At 32.8% G+C, this 18,844-nt stretch overlaps 2 protein-coding genes and 1 pseudogene across 3 annotated transcripts; all 3 read right to left on the minus strand.

The window, feature by feature from the left end:
* Positions 1-4,058: 4,058 nt before the first annotated feature.
* On the minus strand, positions 4,059-8,455 carry LOC105128474 (small G protein family protein / RhoGAP family protein). Its single transcript, XM_011030168.1, has 10 exons — positions 8,229-8,455; positions 7,594-7,671; positions 7,245-7,507; positions 6,861-6,923; positions 6,736-6,754; positions 6,491-6,589; positions 6,312-6,389; positions 5,979-6,223; positions 4,680-4,842; positions 4,059-4,527 (listed from the first exon to the last, which is right to left on the minus strand). The coding sequence occupies exons 2-10, from the start codon at positions 7,652-7,654 to the stop codon at positions 4,382-4,384; spliced, it is 1,137 nt and encodes a 378-aa protein (XP_011028470.1). The 5' UTR covers positions 7,655-7,671; positions 8,229-8,455; the 3' UTR covers positions 4,059-4,381.
* Positions 8,456-12,640: 4,185 nt separating this feature from the next.
* LOC105128476 (hexose carrier protein HEX6-like) lies at positions 12,641-17,642 on the minus strand. Of its 2 annotated transcripts, none has more exons than XM_011030171.1 (3): positions 17,564-17,642; positions 14,005-14,327; positions 12,641-13,864 (listed from the first exon to the last, which is right to left on the minus strand). In XM_011030171.1, exons 2-3 carry the CDS (start codon positions 14,311-14,313, stop codon positions 12,809-12,811), a joined length of 1,365 nt encoding a protein of 454 aa, XP_011028473.1. In that variant the 5' UTR covers positions 14,314-14,327; positions 17,564-17,642; the 3' UTR covers positions 12,641-12,808. The 2 variants fall into 2 exon arrangements, with proteins under 2 accessions (XP_011028473.1, XP_011028472.1); XM_011030170.1 differs by lacking the exon at positions 17,564-17,642 and adding an exon at positions 14,579-14,924.
* LOC105128475 (hexose carrier protein HEX6-like) lies at positions 15,022-17,655 on the minus strand (annotated as a pseudogene).
* Between the last annotated feature and the right edge of the window lie 1,189 nt (positions 17,656-18,844).

An 18,844-nucleotide genomic window follows, 5' to 3' on the forward strand; every position in this document is an offset into this window, starting at 1 on the left:
TATTTCTTTTTAATTATATCCTTTAAAATTATATTTTCATAACAACCGTCCCGGATTCGAGCATCTTAGGTTAGGTAATTATATCAAATTTAAGATACTTGGATCTAATAATCATACCAGCAACAAATAACACATCGTCTATTTTGTCTAGATTCTTATTATTATGATAACCGGAAAATCAAAACTTATGCTCTTTTGATCCAAAAACTTGTTCTGCAATCTATTTTTTACCCAAAACACCTATATAAACACCCTAGAAACCATAAAAAACTCATTAATGACCTAAAAAATTCAAAAAACCAAAATCAATCAGAAAATAAAAAATGAATCCGAGTTCAAATCTGTTTTTTTTTCCACAAACTTTTAAGGTACAAAACACCTAATATGAACTCTCTTCATCAAATAGAACAATTTGACACAAAAAATCTCTCATTTTGATGGCCTAAATCGATGCCAAAAATAAGTTTTTTTTTTTACTGCTATAATCCTGGGACCTTTCTCTCTCTCATCTCTCAACCAAGCACAAAACATAACAAAAGTAAATCTTTATACCAAAATAAAATTGGAACAATTTCAAGAAACAAAAATTATATAATTTACGTGATTGTTTAAGTTAGAGGACTAAAGTTAATATTTTCAAAACTTATAGTACATCACTCATGTTTGCCATATTTTTCATTTCAGTCCCCCCTTTTACAATCCCATCATTTTATAAGAATTTAAAATTAGTTGCTCCTTAAATGGAACTTCATTGCTCAAAAACAAAGTTTAAGGACCAAACTGGAATTTTTTTTGTATAATGATAAATGCCCGGTAAAAGTCCCACACACTTTAGAGTATAACTAGCCTCTTTGTATGTGTTTCGTAATCGGTGAATAACAAAGTTTTGTGAAATAAAAAGCAAAAATAAAATTAATATTTAGAGGTATTCTAATGTAGGGCCAACACCTAATTGGGTCCTGCACTGTGCAGAACCTAAACAAGTATCCAATGTACTAGACCTAGCAGCAGTGGGTCCTGTTGACAATTTGGACTAATAACAGGGTGCAGTGTAAATGGGTCTTGGTGAAAATAGAGCCCAACAAACTCAACAAGAGTGGGTCCTGCTGGTAGTTTGGACGTATATGAATCTTGGTGAAACCAGGGCCCAACCTTATTGGATCCTGCTTGGTACTATACTCACCTCTAGTGGACAGTCACACTCACTATCATTAAATCTAGTGGTTAAGACATACCTTATAAACTTGAGTTTTGGTAAAATGACCCACTAATTTGGTATCCATAGGATTGAGTTTTGGCAAAAGTACCCACTAATTTGGTACCTTAGGATCCAGCATCACTGGATCATGTTTGTTAGAAGGACTCAGCATTGATAGGCCTTATTAGTAGGGTGGTCTTAATACTAGCTTGAGTTTGGCGAAGCAGATATTAATTTAAAGAGAAGTAAAAAATTAAAATTTTTGAAATTTTTTAGAAAAAATATAAAAACATGGAAAAAAAATTTGAAGCAAAGGGGAAAATGAAAAATTTGAAATTTATGGAAAAAATATAAAAGCATGGAAAAAAATTTTGAAGCATAGGGGAAAATGAAAATTTTGAAATTTATTGGCAAAGAAATAAAAGTTTAAAAGTGTCAAAAAAATTTCAAAGAATTTTCGAAACACAAAATGAAATAAAATAAAAAATAAAAAATTGTTTGGGTTTGATATCCCAGCTAAATATAATATTAATATAATTTTTTTAAAGAAAATAATATAAAAATTTTTAAAAAAATTTGACACGGAGAATAAAACATGCCAACATGAAACAGGAAAAAAATTATTTCAAAAGATGAAGTTAATTGAGATAAATCTATTTTGAGTGCCTCTTGGAGTGCCGGTTCCAAGCACCTGTGGTTGCTTGTAAGTTCGGAAGCCAACCTATTGAAGGAGAAATGCTTATGCTGTTAAGGAAGCAATCACGAAGGCAAGCAAATTGAGATATTCCTTTTATATATTTTTCTCAGGTTTGGCTTTGCATCTATACACAATCTCAACATATATTTTTTTTTTAAAAAATAATACAAAAACATAACAAAAATATTAATTTGAAATAAAAAAATAAAAAAATTGCTATATAAAAAAACTTAGATTTTAATTTCAAGGCAAGATCAATTATTATTATTATTATATCAATTATTACTATTATTAACTTGGATCTTACTCTTATTTAGTTATATGGTTGTGTGTTAAGTGTACCAGACTCATAGTTTTAAAAATAGATGGAAAAAAATTTAATTTTTTTAATTTTATCCTCTAATTTTGTCATATTAAAGTTGATGAATTTCACAATAAATTTTTAAAATTTCATTAATATTTTATTGTCTTTAGACTTTTTATGTTATCTCTTGCTTTTCATCCCCGTTTGCATAAGAATGAATACTTTGATTCGCATTCCGAACAAGCATGAATACAGCCTCTATAAAATAACTTTCATCTTGAAAGTTTTTTGAATCAGAATGAATGATTTTATGTCTATTACGAGTTCTTTCTCTTGCATTGAGACCTATATTTTTTTTTGTTTTAAAATAATATTTTTTAATTTCCATATAATAATTAATAAATTTGGAAAAATTATTATTATTAAATTTAAAGAATGCAATTATTACCACCGAAGAAAAGTATTCATTTTTTTAAGATTTAAAAATATAATTTAAAGTATTCATATAAAAATATAATTATTTGTGTTAATTGATAATGTAAATAATCACAGTAGTGAGTTATTCAGTGATGGAGAAAGCTGTGGTTTTGAGGGGTGAGGATTTTCCTCCATTGAAGACAACATTGCTTGCTGTGTCTAGACCAAAAAAAAGCATAACGATGGTTTTAAGTGAGGAGTTAGGTAATGAGCAGAGGGATGGAAGGAAGGTTCGCGACCTTTGACAAGGTAAGCATAATGGTGGTTTGAGTTAGAAACAGAAGTAGGCGTTAAGTGAGGAGTGAGGCAATGAGCAGAGGGATGGAAGGAAGGTTCGCTACCTTTGACAAGGTTGTATTTAAGCATTTTTTAAAATCATTTTAATTTTATTAGCTTGGGATTTCATATCAAGTTGATCCTTTGCTTAACAACCGCCTGTCGAGCAGCTTTTCTTTTTCCTTTTCTTTAACCGGACATTCATACCAGCTTGCTGGACCCAACGTCATTGAGTCCTGGTGAAAGTTATTGGGTTCTATTGACCAAATTCAATAGTATTAGATCTTGCTACAGCAGTCAAAGCCAACAGTGTTGGGTCCGGCTACCAAAGCTAGACCTAAAGCATTAACTTTATCAGCTTAGGATTTGATACCAAGTTGATGCTTTGCTTAAAATCACCTGTCAAGCAGCTTCTTCCTTTTCTTTTCCTCCACTTGACATCCATAGCAGCTTGCTTGGGTCCTGTTGGGGGTAGGACCCAACTTAAACGGGTTCAGCAAGATCCAATATCATTGGATCATAATAAAAGCTATTGAGCCTTGTTATAGCAACCAGACCCATCAGAGTTGAGTCAGCCAGTCCCAGCAACTCTAGTGTGACCTCTACCCCTAGCAACCAAAACGCCAAGAATTGATAACCTGATCTAATTAATTGTCCCCTTTGCTGCCACATCACTCTCATTTTAATGGTAAAAGTCAAATAAACCACTCCAACCGCAATGCTTGACTATGACTATAAACACAGGAAAGTAACCCCCCTCCCCCAACTCCCCATACATTTTAATAAATAGCAAAACAACTGTATAAGTCTACAATGTATACATGTATAATAAGTCTATAGTGAATTATCTTTAAGTCGACAACGCATCCATGTACAGTGGCTTCAGTCTACTGTGAACTGTATCTTAGTTCACACTGTATACATGTACAATGAGTCCACAGTAAATTATCTTTAAGTCCACGATGCATCCACGTACAGTGAAAAACCCACGCTTATATATATATATATATATATAAAGCAAGGCACTTGGAGGTAAGATTTCTTCGTTACTTATAGTTGCTTTGCTTGCATCCACACATAATCAAGGGATTGGTTACTTTTCCTGGAAAAATATGAAAAGAAAACAGTGTGCCTATAGCAAGCAATGATTACAACATTACACATCTTATTGTTCTGATTTTCATAGAACAATCATGTCTGGGGCAAAATTTGAGTACTTCCAAAGACAAACAAATCAGAATATAGGAACTTGCTAATCACTAAAATTTACAGAACCACGCCCAACAGTCTCAGATTTGGCTAAAACCATAATATCTGCTATCGAGCAATGGCTTATCCAGGTCAAATTCAGAATTCCGTCTTCACGAGTAATCAATTGCTATGTTTAACAGGATGGATTCTTGGTTGATTCCAGCCTGAGACACTTGATTCATCTCCAAACAGTTTCGTTTGCATCAGTAAAGATTGCATTGTGCTGTTCTATGAGACACTGAACAACATCAATAGCACCGAAGTCTGTTGGCATTGCATCATCCAGGGGAATGAGTGAGGATGCATCCATGTCTTCGCTTTCTTCTGTTTTCATATAAGAGAAGAAACCCATCAATTTAAGGCAGTTAACTTTTTACTTTTCCCTATCCCTTGGATTAACTTTATCTGTCACATATAAAAGCCGTGCTCCGCATCATATGTGTAGTTTAAGTATATTGTTTAAGATAAACTCTCACCTGAAAGCATGTCCCATGCACTGTAAGTAGGAGCTGGATCCATATTCTTCTTGGAAGGACTTCTTGACAAATTATTCCAATATGACCTGTAAGTTTCTGGCTTCCTTTCTTTCTGCCACATAATAACAGGGGCCATTTCCGTGGCAATGGCCCGGGCATCCATCTGTAGAAAGTAAATAACAGTAGGCAATGCTTATCATATATTTGTGCCATATCCATCACTTTCACCTAATGGTAATCTAACCTCAATGGTAAGACCCACAATTGGAAGAGATGGGGTTAAGATTTCAATTCCATAAAAAAAATAAAAGGACAATAAAATAAAATCCAACAATTGCGTTCACATAATTAAAGAGTTATTCCACCAAGGGAAAATGAAAATGAAGGTCATGGTATCAGAGCTGGCCAGATCATATCGGCAACATGGGCAATGGCCCAAGGCCCTCACTTAACAAAAAGACCCCAAGAAATAAAAGGTATATTTGCCAACTATGCTTTATGAAATGAAAATTGCTCCCACTTAACAAAAGGCCTCAAATACGAAATGAAAATTGCTCAAGGCTCCACTTGTCAGACATACATAAAAAATAAAATAAAAATATTTCTTAAATACTTTTAAAAACCCCATTTATAATTTTGCCCAAGACCTCTATTCATCATATGTTAGTACTGCCATCATGGCCTAAGGCATTCTTCTCACAATAAACTCGAGGTAACTAGAGAAATAAAATGAAGGATATGGCCTGGACATTCATTCAGATTTAACTTGAGAGATCAAAAGCTAGCAAAGAAATGCCTCATTGAGATCTGTATACCAGTGGTTGTGAAAAATGTGATATTCAAAGTGTACTACATAGGCAAACAGCCATAACTTCTCATCAACATGAAAGGAATCTATCAACAATAAGAGAAATACAACATGCACATGAGGATGAGCATATGCACATACAAATGCACTTGTGCAATCCCATATTGAAACAAGAAAAGTTGCAACAAGCCATCAGGATGCTATAAAAAAGAAAAAGTTCAGCCTGCACACGTAAAATGCAGCAGCTCGCATGTCTTTAACCTTAAAAGGTTCATAGACAAAGTGTATCATGATGAAGTGATAAATCCAAAATGTATGCTTCTGAAACTCAGAATGAAAAGAGGTGAGAAATCTAAGTAAAGGGACACACCAACAGAAACCATATGCAGTCTTCCATGAAGGGGACTGAATGAGAAAATGATGACAACTCTTTAATGAGAAGATGAACAGGATCAACAAGGGACACGTGCACAATCTGCACCGTTTCTTACCTTGTTAAGAAGTGACTTCTGGCTAACACGGAGCAGTAGTGCAGTGATGAACTCCAGAGTCATGTAGTTTACAGCAGGAAGTTTCTTCAGGATGTTTTTCATTACATGGATGCTAGAACGGGCACCTTTGATCTCATCATAAAGTTCAAATGTGGTTAGGGGTTCAGGAAGGCTTGCAAGATAGCATTTGGCCAGAAATGCCACATCAGTAGGATTTAGACCCTCTGGCAATGATGCATTGGAGTCTGAAACAAACACCAACAAGCATTAGAATACAAGACCACTGAGACTAAATAGAACAGTAGTCAGCATCAAGCACATAACAATAGATACCTTGGTTGTACAAGGATACTAATTGCTGAATAACCTTTTTATCCCCTTCAGCTTTAAACAAGTCCACTGAGTTCAATCCTGAATCAAAATCACAGATTATTAATCCCTGCTCAAAAGGAATGAGCTTCACAATACCAAATGACTACTAATTTATCTAGTCTAATTTTTATATCAGTTACCTGATAATATGAGATTATCTGCACATTTGACCAATATATGTGGAACAAGCTTGCTGAATTCTTGTCGTTGAACAGTAACCTCAATTGGAACTCCAAATACTGAAGATAAAATTTTTATCAACAACCATCAAGTTACATGTAGTTTAGAATTTTGTAATACTTTCAGGAAAATGAAAAGAAAAATAAGGGACAGAATAACAATCAATAAGCAATATTCTCAAAGATTATGATAGTGTGAAACTCACCATCAGTGCTTGCAACTCCCTGGGAATGGAAAAAAGAAGTAAGAACATCAAAGCATGTGACAGCAAGCAAAAACAAAAGAATGAAACTGGACAAAACAGGAGAAAGCAGCCTCACAGTCCTGTACCTTTTGCCATCGTTCAATGTCAGTCAATAGTGTCTTACTTTTCTGAGCAGTCTTTTTTGCCACCTGCAGGAGATTCACCATTTCAAAGGTGTTGATTATCAAACTTTACAAGGGATGAACCTATTTTTAGCTGTTAGGAATAAAGACTAGGGTAATCGAGGATTGAATATTATGAAGTATCAATTATGAAGTATCAGTTTTGTCAACGATAAAATATTCCAATCCAAGGGCAACCAAGTGAATGGGAAGCACAAAGTCTTGAAAGTTTACTATTACAATTCAGAGTAGTCTTTCCCAACATACACGGTATAATCCTGACAACACAAGATAACCACCCATTTTGAGCCACAGAAAGTACCCAAAATAATAGGCAAGTGTGAATACCTCTTCCACTTTTGTCTTCCCAACAGTAACCTTGTCCTTTGTCTCTGAGATTCCCTTCCTGAAGAACATACCAGTTGTAGCAGCGGCAGTTATAAGACGTTCCTGCATAGCATGTCTAGTCGATGGCTCCCTAAGAATTGCCCATCGAGTTTTGACTGCTGATCCAACTTTTTCTGCTACATCAGCAACATTACCTTTGGCATCCTTTGCAACCTCTCCGACAAATGTTCCAGCCGATTGTCCAGCTTCTTTAAGCTTCACACCTTCATAAAAACAAAAATTAAATTCCTAATCAACGAAATTTAAAACAGAAAATTACATCAAGCAGTTGAAATTTTAATAAACTCACCAGAGGTAGAAAAGAAACCAGTAGCCTTCTCCTGCCACTGAGGCGAGACAGCTGAAGGCATCTCTATAATCGCAGTACCTAGTAGCAAATCCCAAAATAATTATTTAAGATTGAATCTTGTTGAAGCAAAACCAACAAAGAAGCAGATACCTTTATATTACTTAAAGCCTTGACAAATTTCAAGCCGACAAAAAAGAAAAGAAATATATAAACAAACAGACAGACAGCTTGATTCCAATCAGCATCTCCTCAAATAAATAGAATTCGTCTAAAAACACAAACTTTTCTGTAATTAAAACCAATCAGTGAATCAATCAGCTATCAAAAAGTTACAAACTTTTATCTCTGATTTAGCTTAACAGTTAACTAAAATCATCATCAGATCACATGCCTTTTAATCTAAGCTAAAAAGTTCCAAATCCCACCTTCCCTCCAATTTGTGCACCAGCCAAACAAGAACACAAAAGGAAGAAACAAACAAACAAGCTATCTAATCCACGACAGTACTAGCATAAAGAACATAAATTTATCAAAATTTCGCCTTAAAAACACAAAACCAAACAAGAATCAGTCATCAGATAATACAATTTAACAAAATAAAAACCAGAAATTGAATAGAGAGAGAATATTTGTACCTGTTTATAGTTTCTGAGGGCACAACGTCAAGGGAAAGTAGCACAAAACAGAATCAACGAGAGCGATTTAGCTTTTTGATAGTTAAATGGAAGTAATCGTGAGACAAGTTGAAAAGTTTAAAACTTTGAAATTGAAATTGACAGTCAGTGGATTAAACTATTTGTTTTTTGGAAAAAATAATAATATTTTTGGTGTTAGAGACAGAGAGAAGTGGCTTGCGTTTGGTTGTGTTTGTTTATTTTGGAGACTGAGGCGGTTGCGGGGGGCTATTAAGGACATGCTTGACATTGCGGCATGATATAATTTGTTTTTAAAAAGTTTTAATTTTTTTCTTAGTTTTAGATTGTTTTATATATATATATATATATAAAAGTTTTAATTTTTTTTCTTAATTTTAGATTGTTTTTTATATATATTTTTTAATGTTAATATTAAAAATAAATTTTTAAAAAAAAATAAATTGTTAAAAATAAAAATTATTATTTTAATATATTTTCAAATAAAAACTATTTTTAAAAAAACAATTTTTATTTACATTTCCAAACAGCCTTTGATCCAAATGAAAAATGGGTTGCTGCCTTGTGGATAATTCTTGTTTGGCTTTACCTTCATCTGTTCTAACCGTTATAACGACTCTTGTACCAAATAATGACTTTTTTTTTTCTCTCAAATAACACGGTAATTGTTTTTGTTGCAAACTAGCATATTTTAAAGGTTTGTTTCAGAGCATGAAACCATATTTTTTTAAAAAAAATTAAAATTATTTTTTTAAAATTAATTTTTTCTAATGCTAATACTAATAAAAAATTTAAAAATTATTATTTTAATATATTTTTAAATAAATAATATTTTAAAAATAATACCTATCATACTCTCAAAATATATAATGTTTTAAAATATGATTTTGATAACAAAAATGTTAAAATAGTAATTTTTTATTCAAACTATAGTTTCAACAATGACATTTCGGCGTAGATGAACCATTAATTAATAGCACAACTGTCAATCATGCAACCAATTATAAGAAAAGTTAAATAGTGTGGCATTTTTCTTGTAGCTTAATTATTGTTTATCATTTCATATTTTGATTACAGTAGTGAAATTTTTTAAAAATTTAATTTGATTCTCAATTTTTTTTTTTCATAATTGAGCAATTTTAATCATAAATTAAAACCCAATTGCATTTCTTAGTGAGGGTTAAATTGAAAGACATGAGACTAAAGTGAAAAAAACAGATAAAATTGGTGACAATTATACAATTTATTTAAAAATTTCATTTTCATTCCCCCACTTTTTGATTAGGTATGTAATCTCTATTTTTTTTTTAAAAATATTTTGGTACCAAAATTTTCTTTTTCTTTTTTAGTCCTTTCTAAATAAAAGAGAGGGGGCACCATATTCCGATTTAAAGAGAAAATATTGTCATTTAAAAAAAAAATAGGCAACCAAAACTTATGATTTTTATGTTAAAAGGTTTTAGAAATTAAAATTATTTGTTCTTTCCCCCTTGAAATCACCTGGATATTTTAGGCTAAAATAAGTTAAAATGAACTTTTTGGATGGAAAACGAACTCTATTTTTTTTTGTTATTTTTTTTGCTACCATAGTAATTGAATTTTGAGATTTCAGACTATGTTTTTTTTTCAAAAAAAAAACTTTTTTATTTTTTTAATTTAAAAATTTATAGGCACACTACATATCTTTTCTATGATGAGCTTAGCCTTAATTTTTAGTTTTTTAATTAGTGATTATTTCTTAATTATATTAGATTTGTTTAATTTGTTAAGAAGTTAGTGTGAATCATCTATAATTTTTTAATATATTTTATTTAAATTAAGTATTTTGTTTTTATAATTGTTTGAATATGTGCAACCTTATATATTATTTTTATTTTTTTAAAAAATAAATTTTATAGATGTATCAATTTATATTATAAATTGATTTTCATAAATAAATTTATTAAATACAATCAAGTAAATAACTCATATTCCAATATTAAACATCTTAATTTATCTCTCAATCTTTGCACTTATATTTTTATTTATCATTAATGAATATTTTTATTTGTTTATACAATAATTCATGGTTTATTTAATTGGAAGCATCCATAATTTTTTTGATTTATATTTATGAGTTTGTTAATATAAAAAATACATTGAAAAATTCTACATGTTTAATTTTTCTAATCATGTATTGGTGTTTTTAATTTAGTCCTTATCCTTATAATTTTTTTTATTTTTTCATTAAATATTTTAAAAAATTTAATTTTTTTTAATTTCACTTTACAATTTAAGTTGATAACATATTATTTTTTTCTTTTTTGTTCTCATTCTTTGGGTTTTTGTTTTCATTTTGTTAATAGTTTTGTTATTTTCCATTTAAATAACAAAACGAAAATTTGTTGTAGCTCTTTAATTTATGTTTTATTTTTTAATTGTTATTTTTAATTTTAGATTTTTTATTTGTATTTTTTTAATTTTATATTTTAATATTTTATTTTATAGGGATTGAACTTCATGATTATGTCATTTATGGTGCTTCTCCGAAGACCCAAGTCAAAGATTCATATCTTTTTTGTTTTATTTTTTTAATATATTGTTTTTTGATATTTTGTTTTTAAAAAATAACTTTATAATTTTGTTAGTTTATTTTTCTATCGAATTATCTCGATATTATAATCTAGAACATAAGTTTATTAGGAAAATCCGGATTAACTCATCTCTTAACATCTAGATTATATGTCTACTGTGTTAGCTCGGGTTGGCATAGCCTCATTGTTTTTTATAGTTTTGATATTTTTAATTTAATTTTTTTTATATATTTTTAAAATAATTTTTTAAGTTTTTATTTCACTTCTTTGTGATTTTTCTTTGCATATTTTTTTTTAAATAGTAATTATTTTTTAATTAGATTGGATATGTTTAAATTTTAAAGAGATTAGTATGATTCATTTGTAATTTTATATAATTTATTTATATTAAATTTATTTACAGAAATAAATTTTTTTTGCTTCTTAAAATATTTTTAATATAGCCTTGCATGATATGTTTTTTCCTTTCCTTTTATTTTATTCAATAAATCTTATATGCTTCTCAATTTTTATTCCAAATTGATTTTAATAAATAAAATAATTAAACACAATCAAGTAAATGATCCATATTTGATTTTATATTTGTTTCTTGATTTTTAAATTTTTTTTTAAATAAATTACAAAGCAAAAATTGGTTTGTTGAGTTTTTTTATTGAACTTAACTCTTTTTTTTTTCATCTATTTTTTCTTAAATTGTAGAAAAAAATAGTTTCACATTAAATTTTATACCTTTCAACATAGATAAGGTTGTTTACCTTACATTTCAACATACCATTTAAAAAAACATAGTAATAAAATTTTAAAATGAAATTGTTAAATAATTATTCTATTGGACAAAATTACACATTGTTTGTGTTATATTATTTTGATCCAAGCACCTATTTTTCTTTCTGTTTCTAGAGATAATTGACTTTTTTTTTCTTAGAATTATATTATTCTTTTTGGTAGATGGATTAAATCACTTAATTAATAATCTATCGAGGGTGGCGGCTGCAGCCTGCAGCTGTGATATTTGGACTGCCGAATTTGAATAGCCTTACAATTTAGAAGAGTCAGCTAACAGCCTAAAGAGAAAGTGAAAGGAAAAGCTCAGGCAATGATTCATTAGCTTCTTTATCATCAATGGTGTTTTGCTTTCGTTATCTTTTCTATTATTTATGAGAGTAAATTATAAATCAGCCCCCTACTTTAACGATATATATTAAATAATTATTTAATCAGTCCCTTTTTTCTTTTCATATCCCTTTTCAATTTATATTTTTTAAGAAATAGAGACGGTAATAAAAAGAAGAAGATAGATATTATGGAGAGAGAAAACATTTTTTGGAATAAAATTAAGCATGGTCACCACTAATCGGGGGGGGCTAATTAATTAGTTTTATAGATAAAAATTAATATTTAATTTGCTTTGTAAAATTAGAGAAACTAATTTATAATTCTCTCTTGTTTATGGAAAACAAAAGCACGCCTGTATTGACCCTTTCAACAAATATATATATAACATTTAATGGCCTTTATTTTCTTTTCACTTTTTTTTAGAGTTTTTTTAAAATTATTATTATCACTATAAATGTGTTTTTGATATTGCGAGGAAGGATAGTTTTCACCGAAAATGTATTAAAATAGTTTTTATTTTATTTTTAATACTAATACATTAAAATCATTAAAAAAAATATCAATACACTATTTTTCAAGCCAAACACACTTTTAAAATATACTCCAAACACAGTATCAGACACCCTCGGAAAGCAACAAAAAAAAAATATCAATACACTATTTTTCAAACCAAACACTTTCAAAATATACTCTAAACACAGTATCAGACACCCTCGGAAAGCAGAAGCCTTTTCCTCATTTCCATTTCTGCAAACCAAGTGGGCTAGAGGATCACACATTCAAGCATGGATATGTTCCCATTTCTTGACAAAAACTACAGGCCAAGGCACAAATGATCTTGTGGAGTTGAAGTCAAGCAGGTTCCATCTCACTCTAGTCATGAAATTCCTCTACAATTCTCTTCCAAAACCAATGCTCCCTCCACACTCTATCCATTACCTCCATCGGGACTTTTTTAGTCTCAGGCAACAACAAATACACGAAGGCAGTCATCACTGCCACCCATCCACCGAAAAAGAAGAAAATCCCTGACTTGAAATGGCAAAGCATAGCCAGAAATGTCTGTGCAACAACGAAAGTGAAGACGAAATTCACTGCCACCACAATGCTTTGCCCCACCGATCGAATTTCCAAAGGAAAAATCTCACTTGGAACTAGCCATCCCAATGGACCCCATGACCAAGCAAAGCCAGATACATATATGGATATCATAGCCAGAACAAAATAAGCGTACCCTTTGTCTATGCTGCCATGATCACCTAGTTGGGCTGCCATGATACTTCCAATCATAATCTGTGACACGAACATTTGTACGCCGCCGCATATGAGCATTGCTCTTCTGCCAAGTTTGTCCACTACGAGCATCGATAGGAACGTTGAAGCAGTGCCGACGACCCCAGCTATCAGCGCGGACATGATGAGCGACACACTCTCGTTTAGACCTATAGTTCGGAAGAGGATTGGAGCGTAGAATGAAATGACATTGATACCTGTTACTTGTTGGAAAAATGGTATTGCTATTGCCATGACTAGTTGTGGTCTATATTTTTTTTGTATGATTTTCTTGATTGGATGTTCAATGGATTTTGAAACAAAGCTTGCTTTGATAAGATCATTAAATTCTGCTTCGACATCGGTTGTGCCACGGATGCGTTGTAGAATGGTTTTGACCTTTTGTTCGTCGTTGAAGCGTTGAATTAGGCTGTTGGGTGTCTCTGGTAGGAAAAGGGAACCTATTGTTAGGAATGTGGCAGGGATTGCCGCCGCTGCTAGCGAGATTCGCCAACCCCAACCACCTTCAATCTTCTCTGTGCCAAAGTTGATGAAGTTAGCCGAGAGCACCCCAATACCGACGCAGAGTTGGAAGCCATTGTTGATTGCCCCTCTATATCTTGGAGGTGCCATTTCAGAGAGATACAAGGGAACTGACTACAGAAAAATAACAGGACAACAACATGCCATTTCAGAGAGATGGAGTATCCATTCCTTACCACATGAAAATTAGTAGACACAACAGTCAAGTGATCAAATGGCAATCTACGTGCGCTAAAAGATTCAAGGTACACTACCTGGTTTGCAAAACCAACTCCAACTCCAAGAAGGACACGGCCAAATATTAGCATGTACAGATTATTCGCGGCCCCATTGAGGGCAGAACCAGAAAGAAATGCAGAACCTCCTGCAAGGATTGATGGTTTGCGCCCGAAGTGTCGAGTGATTGATGAGGCAAAGAAGGAAGCGACAAGCCCAGCAACATAGAGTGATGATGTAAAGGAGGTCAAAATCTGGCTATCGAATTTGCAGTAGTTGCTAATCTTGGTATCTTCCTTCATTCTAGTGTACACTTCTGGGAAGAATTTCTTGAGAAAAGGTTCCATGGATGTCACTCCACCTTTAAATTTAATTGCTTAAGTTAATAATCAAACCGATCTCTTTTATAGCAATAATTACTTGACAGCAAAAACGTTGACAATAGCAGTAGCATTGGTGATAAAATTAAGCTCAATCAAGGAAATTAATCTTTTTTTTTTTGTTATGATTTATGGAGTTTAATATTCGTACCCTCCTTGCAAGTGAGGGAATACAAGTTCAAGTTCAAATTCAAAAAACTAAAGAGAAAGAAAGAAGGTTAGAGCACCAGACCTGAAATTCCAATGTCATAACCAAAAATAAGTCCTCCCATGGAAGCTACCACACAAGACAGGATAACAAACGAGGTAATCCTACCATTATACTGCCCATCTTCACTTGATACAGCTAATCCTACAGCCATGGCTTAATCCTCCACAAGTTGAAAGAGAGGAAGAGATATCCCAAGTTGTGGATGGTATATAGGGAATAAAAAGAGCAGCCGTCCTTGACTGCTAGAGATCACCACCAACATCATCAGTGTAGGATAGTCAAAGTAAGAGTTATTTACGATGTTGTTATCTGAAATAGACTTGATAGGAGCATGTGAGGTTGGAAACTTGGATGTTGAGGTTACAGATCTGGAGTCTAGAAATGTATATATCATGCTTTACTTTTCTTGGTCATCGCATAAAATCCAAGCAGAAATTGGAGACTGGCTAGTAATGTCATTTATGTTACAGATTCACAGCACACTTTGGGATTTAATTCAGATTTGATTGAACTTATTTACACTAGTTATATGTGGCACATTGTGTAGCGAAATAAGGTTAGTTTATAGTACCTAAAAACGAGCAGAAGAGCAAAATTTGCAGGAAAGATCCTGTTCAGGATTGATATTGCAGAGAAAAAAAGACCTGAAATTCTACTGTCATAGCTGAAAGTGACTCCTCCCATGGCAGCCATCATAAAAGACAAAAGAACAAACCATGTCATCTTGCCATTGTAGAGCTCCCTTGTTATGCTTAATCCTACTGCCGTGAGTCCAAGTTCACACACAAATCAGTCTGAGAGAGAGAGAGCGCACGCAATGGAGGACACGAGTTTATCTAAGTCTTTTCCTTTTCCTTTTCTTTCAACGATAAAACTACGTTTTTAACCTTGAAGTTAATAAAATTTCGAACTGTTGGTCAAATTTTTTTTTGACTTTTTATAAACTTTCATGAAGTAAAAATACTTCTGTACTTTACCTTAGGATAAAAAAAATATTAGACAGTATAGTTTTTTAAGAAATTTTTTCTATGTAAAAAAATATTTCAAAAAAATACTTCAATTTTTTTTATTTTTTCAATGTAAAAGAACACATTAAAAGAGCTTATATCCGATATTTTTTCTTAAATTTACAATCCGCGGAAGAGCATGGATTAGATAGCAGGTGTATAATAAACCTTTTCAAATCATTTCTTTTCACGAGATGCAGACTTGTATGAATTTCCAAGATAATGTAGAAACAGAGAAGGAAGACCTTTCTTAGGGCCTGTCAGGGGCAAACAGCGGCTGTGCGTTTTTTAGGCCTGTTTGGTCAAGGACAGCTTATGTGTGGAGTTCATGTGAACCCACTTAAAGAAATTTGTTTTCTCTTCTATGCGAAAAGGAAGCAAGGAAAGAGAGAAGAGATGGCCTACTGCAACCACAACGCTTTGTAGGTTTTTGCAGAGGGGACATAAAAATGCTAGTTCCTTGTATTTCAGGCAGCTTCCGTCCTACTATGCTCATCCATTTCCTCCACAAATCTCTTCCAAAACCAGTGCTCCCTCCACGCTTTATCCATCCATCTTCTCAAGAGGCGTATTCTTGGTTTCTGGCAGAAAGTAGGACACCAGGGCAGTCATCACGACAACCCATCCCCCAAAGAAGAAGAAAATCCCAGATTTGAAGTGGCAAAGCATGGTCAGAAAGGATTGTGCGACAATGAATGTGAAGAGAAAGCTCACTGCAACCACAATACTTTGCCTTGCTGAACGAATTTCCAGTGGGAATATCTCTCACTCGGGACTAACCACCCCAATGGACCCCATGACCAAGAAAACCCAGAAACATATATGCTGCACATCATAATCAACACAAAGTAAGCATACCCTTTGCTTATGCTGCCATGATCGCCAAGCTGGGCTGCAATAACACCTCCAACCATTATTTCTGACACAAACATTTGTGCCTACAACCCCAATCACAACTGCAGACATTAGGGACGCGCTTTCGCCTTGTCCGATTGTCCTGAAAAGTACGGGAGCATAAAATGCAATGACATTGATTCCTGTTGCTGAAAAAACGGTATGCTATTGCCATTACTAGCTGAGGCCTATACTTTCTTCTGATGATATTCTTAAATGGGTGCTCATTGGTTTTTGAGGTTGAGTTAGCTTGGATGAGATCGTTAAGCTCCGCTTCCACATCTTCAGTGCCCCTGACCCGTTGTAGCATCAGCTTAGCCCTTTCAGTGTCATCAGTCCGCTGAATGAGGCTGTTTGCTGTTTCTGGGAGGAAAAGTGCACCTAGAGAAAGAATTGCAGCCGGGACTGCTGCCATGGATAGGGAGATTCGCCAGCCCCAGCCTTATCTGATCCTTTCAGTTCCATAATTTATAAGGTTAGCAGAGAGTACGCCGATGCCAACACTAAATTAGAAACCATTGTTGATTGCTCCTCTGTATCTTGGTGGAGCCATTTCAGACAGATAGAGTGGGACTGACTGTAAAATAGATTTAATATCATAATTTTATCAAATGACTCTAGAGACTCAGAATTTGAAAAGGATTCAAGTAGATTACCTGGTTAGCAAAACCAACACAAACACCAACTCCAAGCAAGACTCGGCCGAATTTTAGCATGTACACATTAATTGCCGCACCACCTAGGGCGGCACGTGCAAGGAAGGCAGCACCACCTAAAAGAATCGATGGCTTGCGAGTTGCGCCCAAACGCTCTGGTGATCGATGATGCAAAGAAGGAAGCAGCAAGGCCAGCAATATACAGTGAGGATGCGAAGTCACTCCACCTTCACATAAACTTGAACTTACATTACTTAATCTGCCTGCTTATTTTCTTTAGTTTCATGATCACTATCATGATCTACATGAGAAATTGGCATGACAGTGTCTACAAAAAAGCATAATCTAGCAAATTTATAGTTTAGAACAGCAAACAGAAGAGGAAAATATGCAGGCAATTGGCAATGGAGAAATCATTTCAAAAGACTTGATCGGAGAGCGTGACAGACCTGAAATTCCAATGTCCTAGCCGAAAATGACTCCTCCCATGGAAGCCATCATACAAGACAAAATAACGAACCAAGTCATCTTCCCATTGTACTGCCCCCCTTCACCTGCTGTGGCTAACCCTGCTGCCATGGCTTAATCTTTCCAAGTTTACACACAAATGTCTGTAAGAGAGAAGACAAGAAGGAGGACGGTTGCAGTCTTGCAGATAGCCTTCCTTTGACTTGTAGATATCAGCATCATGAACATTGAAAGCAAATGCAATATCATTCACAATCTGGATTTTTGGAGGACAAAATTCTGCGGTCTTCCTTGACTTAGAAATATTTTATGGTTTCCCTCTCAAAGAAGTAACTATTGCATGACCAGCTTACTTCATCAGTTGGCATAGTGTCTACTGTCTATATACGAAATGCTAACAAGACTGTTCAAACTTTGAAGAAAGTGCACAGATAAGAAAGGATGGTGGCAGTCCTCAATTATTGGAGCAGGAAAATATCTTAAAAGGAAGTTTTTGCTCCTTCATTATTGAGGTTAGGGCAAATTGAGGCTTCAACTATCAATCTAATCAATTATGTCCTCGAAATCAAAATTTATTCTAAAATATTATAGTTTGATATGCTTAGCTGAAATTTCACATATTATAATAAAAACTCAATATATTCTAAAATAGTTTCAAGATTAGAAAGTATTTGTTTTATTTTGTTAAACATTAAATATTCTTAAAATTGGAAAAACAAATCAAGACTTATTAAGATCAAGATCAAGTCGATTGCATGGAGTGACCATTATTTTATTTCTACTCTATTTATTTTTGTAGTTATTAATTTAGCCCTTTCTAATATGCTTCCATCTTATAATTAAAATTCTATAATATTAGATACCAAAATAGCCTTCAAATTCAAAATTTAACAGGGAATTGAAAAGTGGTGAGGATTATATATTCTTTTCATATGGTTACCTAAAAATACTTCAAATAATTTGGTGTTATAAAAAAAAAACTGATATATCAATAAAAATAATTGAATAAAATAAATCGAGTATCACTATCCAAACTAATTTCATGATCCAGTTCAAAGCTCAAGTAATGAGTTAAGCAATTTAAATAAAAATAAATAAAATAAAATAAAATAAAAATAAAACTTAATGAATCAAATAACAAATTAGTTAAATTGACCGGATCACATCTAAAGCCGTAAAGTCAAGTTTAATAATCGTACTCATGTTATAGAACATAGGGTTAATGGAGAGGAATGATAACTACTGGCAAGTGGAATAATCAA

The sequence above is a fragment of the Populus euphratica genome, unplaced genomic scaffold (genome assembly GCF_000495115.2).
Source record: "Populus euphratica unplaced genomic scaffold, PopEup_1.0 scaffold14.1, whole genome shotgun sequence".
NCBI classification, from domain to species: domain Eukaryota; kingdom Viridiplantae; phylum Streptophyta; class Magnoliopsida; order Malpighiales; family Salicaceae; genus Populus; species Populus euphratica.

Coding starts and splice junctions, on each gene's coding strand:
- LOC105128474 (XM_011030168.1), bottom strand. CDS start 7,654: ATGCCTTCAGCTGTCTCGCCTCAGTGGCAGGAGAAGGCTACTGGTTTC. Junction 6,224..6,311: donor AGTATCCTTGTACAACCAAG/GTATCTATTGTT, acceptor TGTTTGTTTCAG/ACTCCAATGCATCATTGCCA. Junction 4,528..4,679: donor TGCATGGGACATGCTTTCAG/GTGAGAGTTTAT, acceptor ATATGAAAACAG/AAGAAAGCGAAGACATGGAT.
- LOC105128476 (XM_011030170.1), bottom strand. CDS start 14,708: ATGGCTGTAGGATTAGCTGTATCAAGTGAAGATGGGCAGTATAATGGT. Junction 14,328..14,578: donor TTATGACATTGGAATTTCAG/GTCTGGTGCTCT, acceptor TTAAATTTAAAG/GTGGAGTGACATCCATGGAA. Junction 13,865..14,004: donor GAGTTGGTTTTGCAAACCAG/GTAGTGTACCTT, acceptor ATTTTTCTGTAG/TCAGTTCCCTTGTATCTCTC.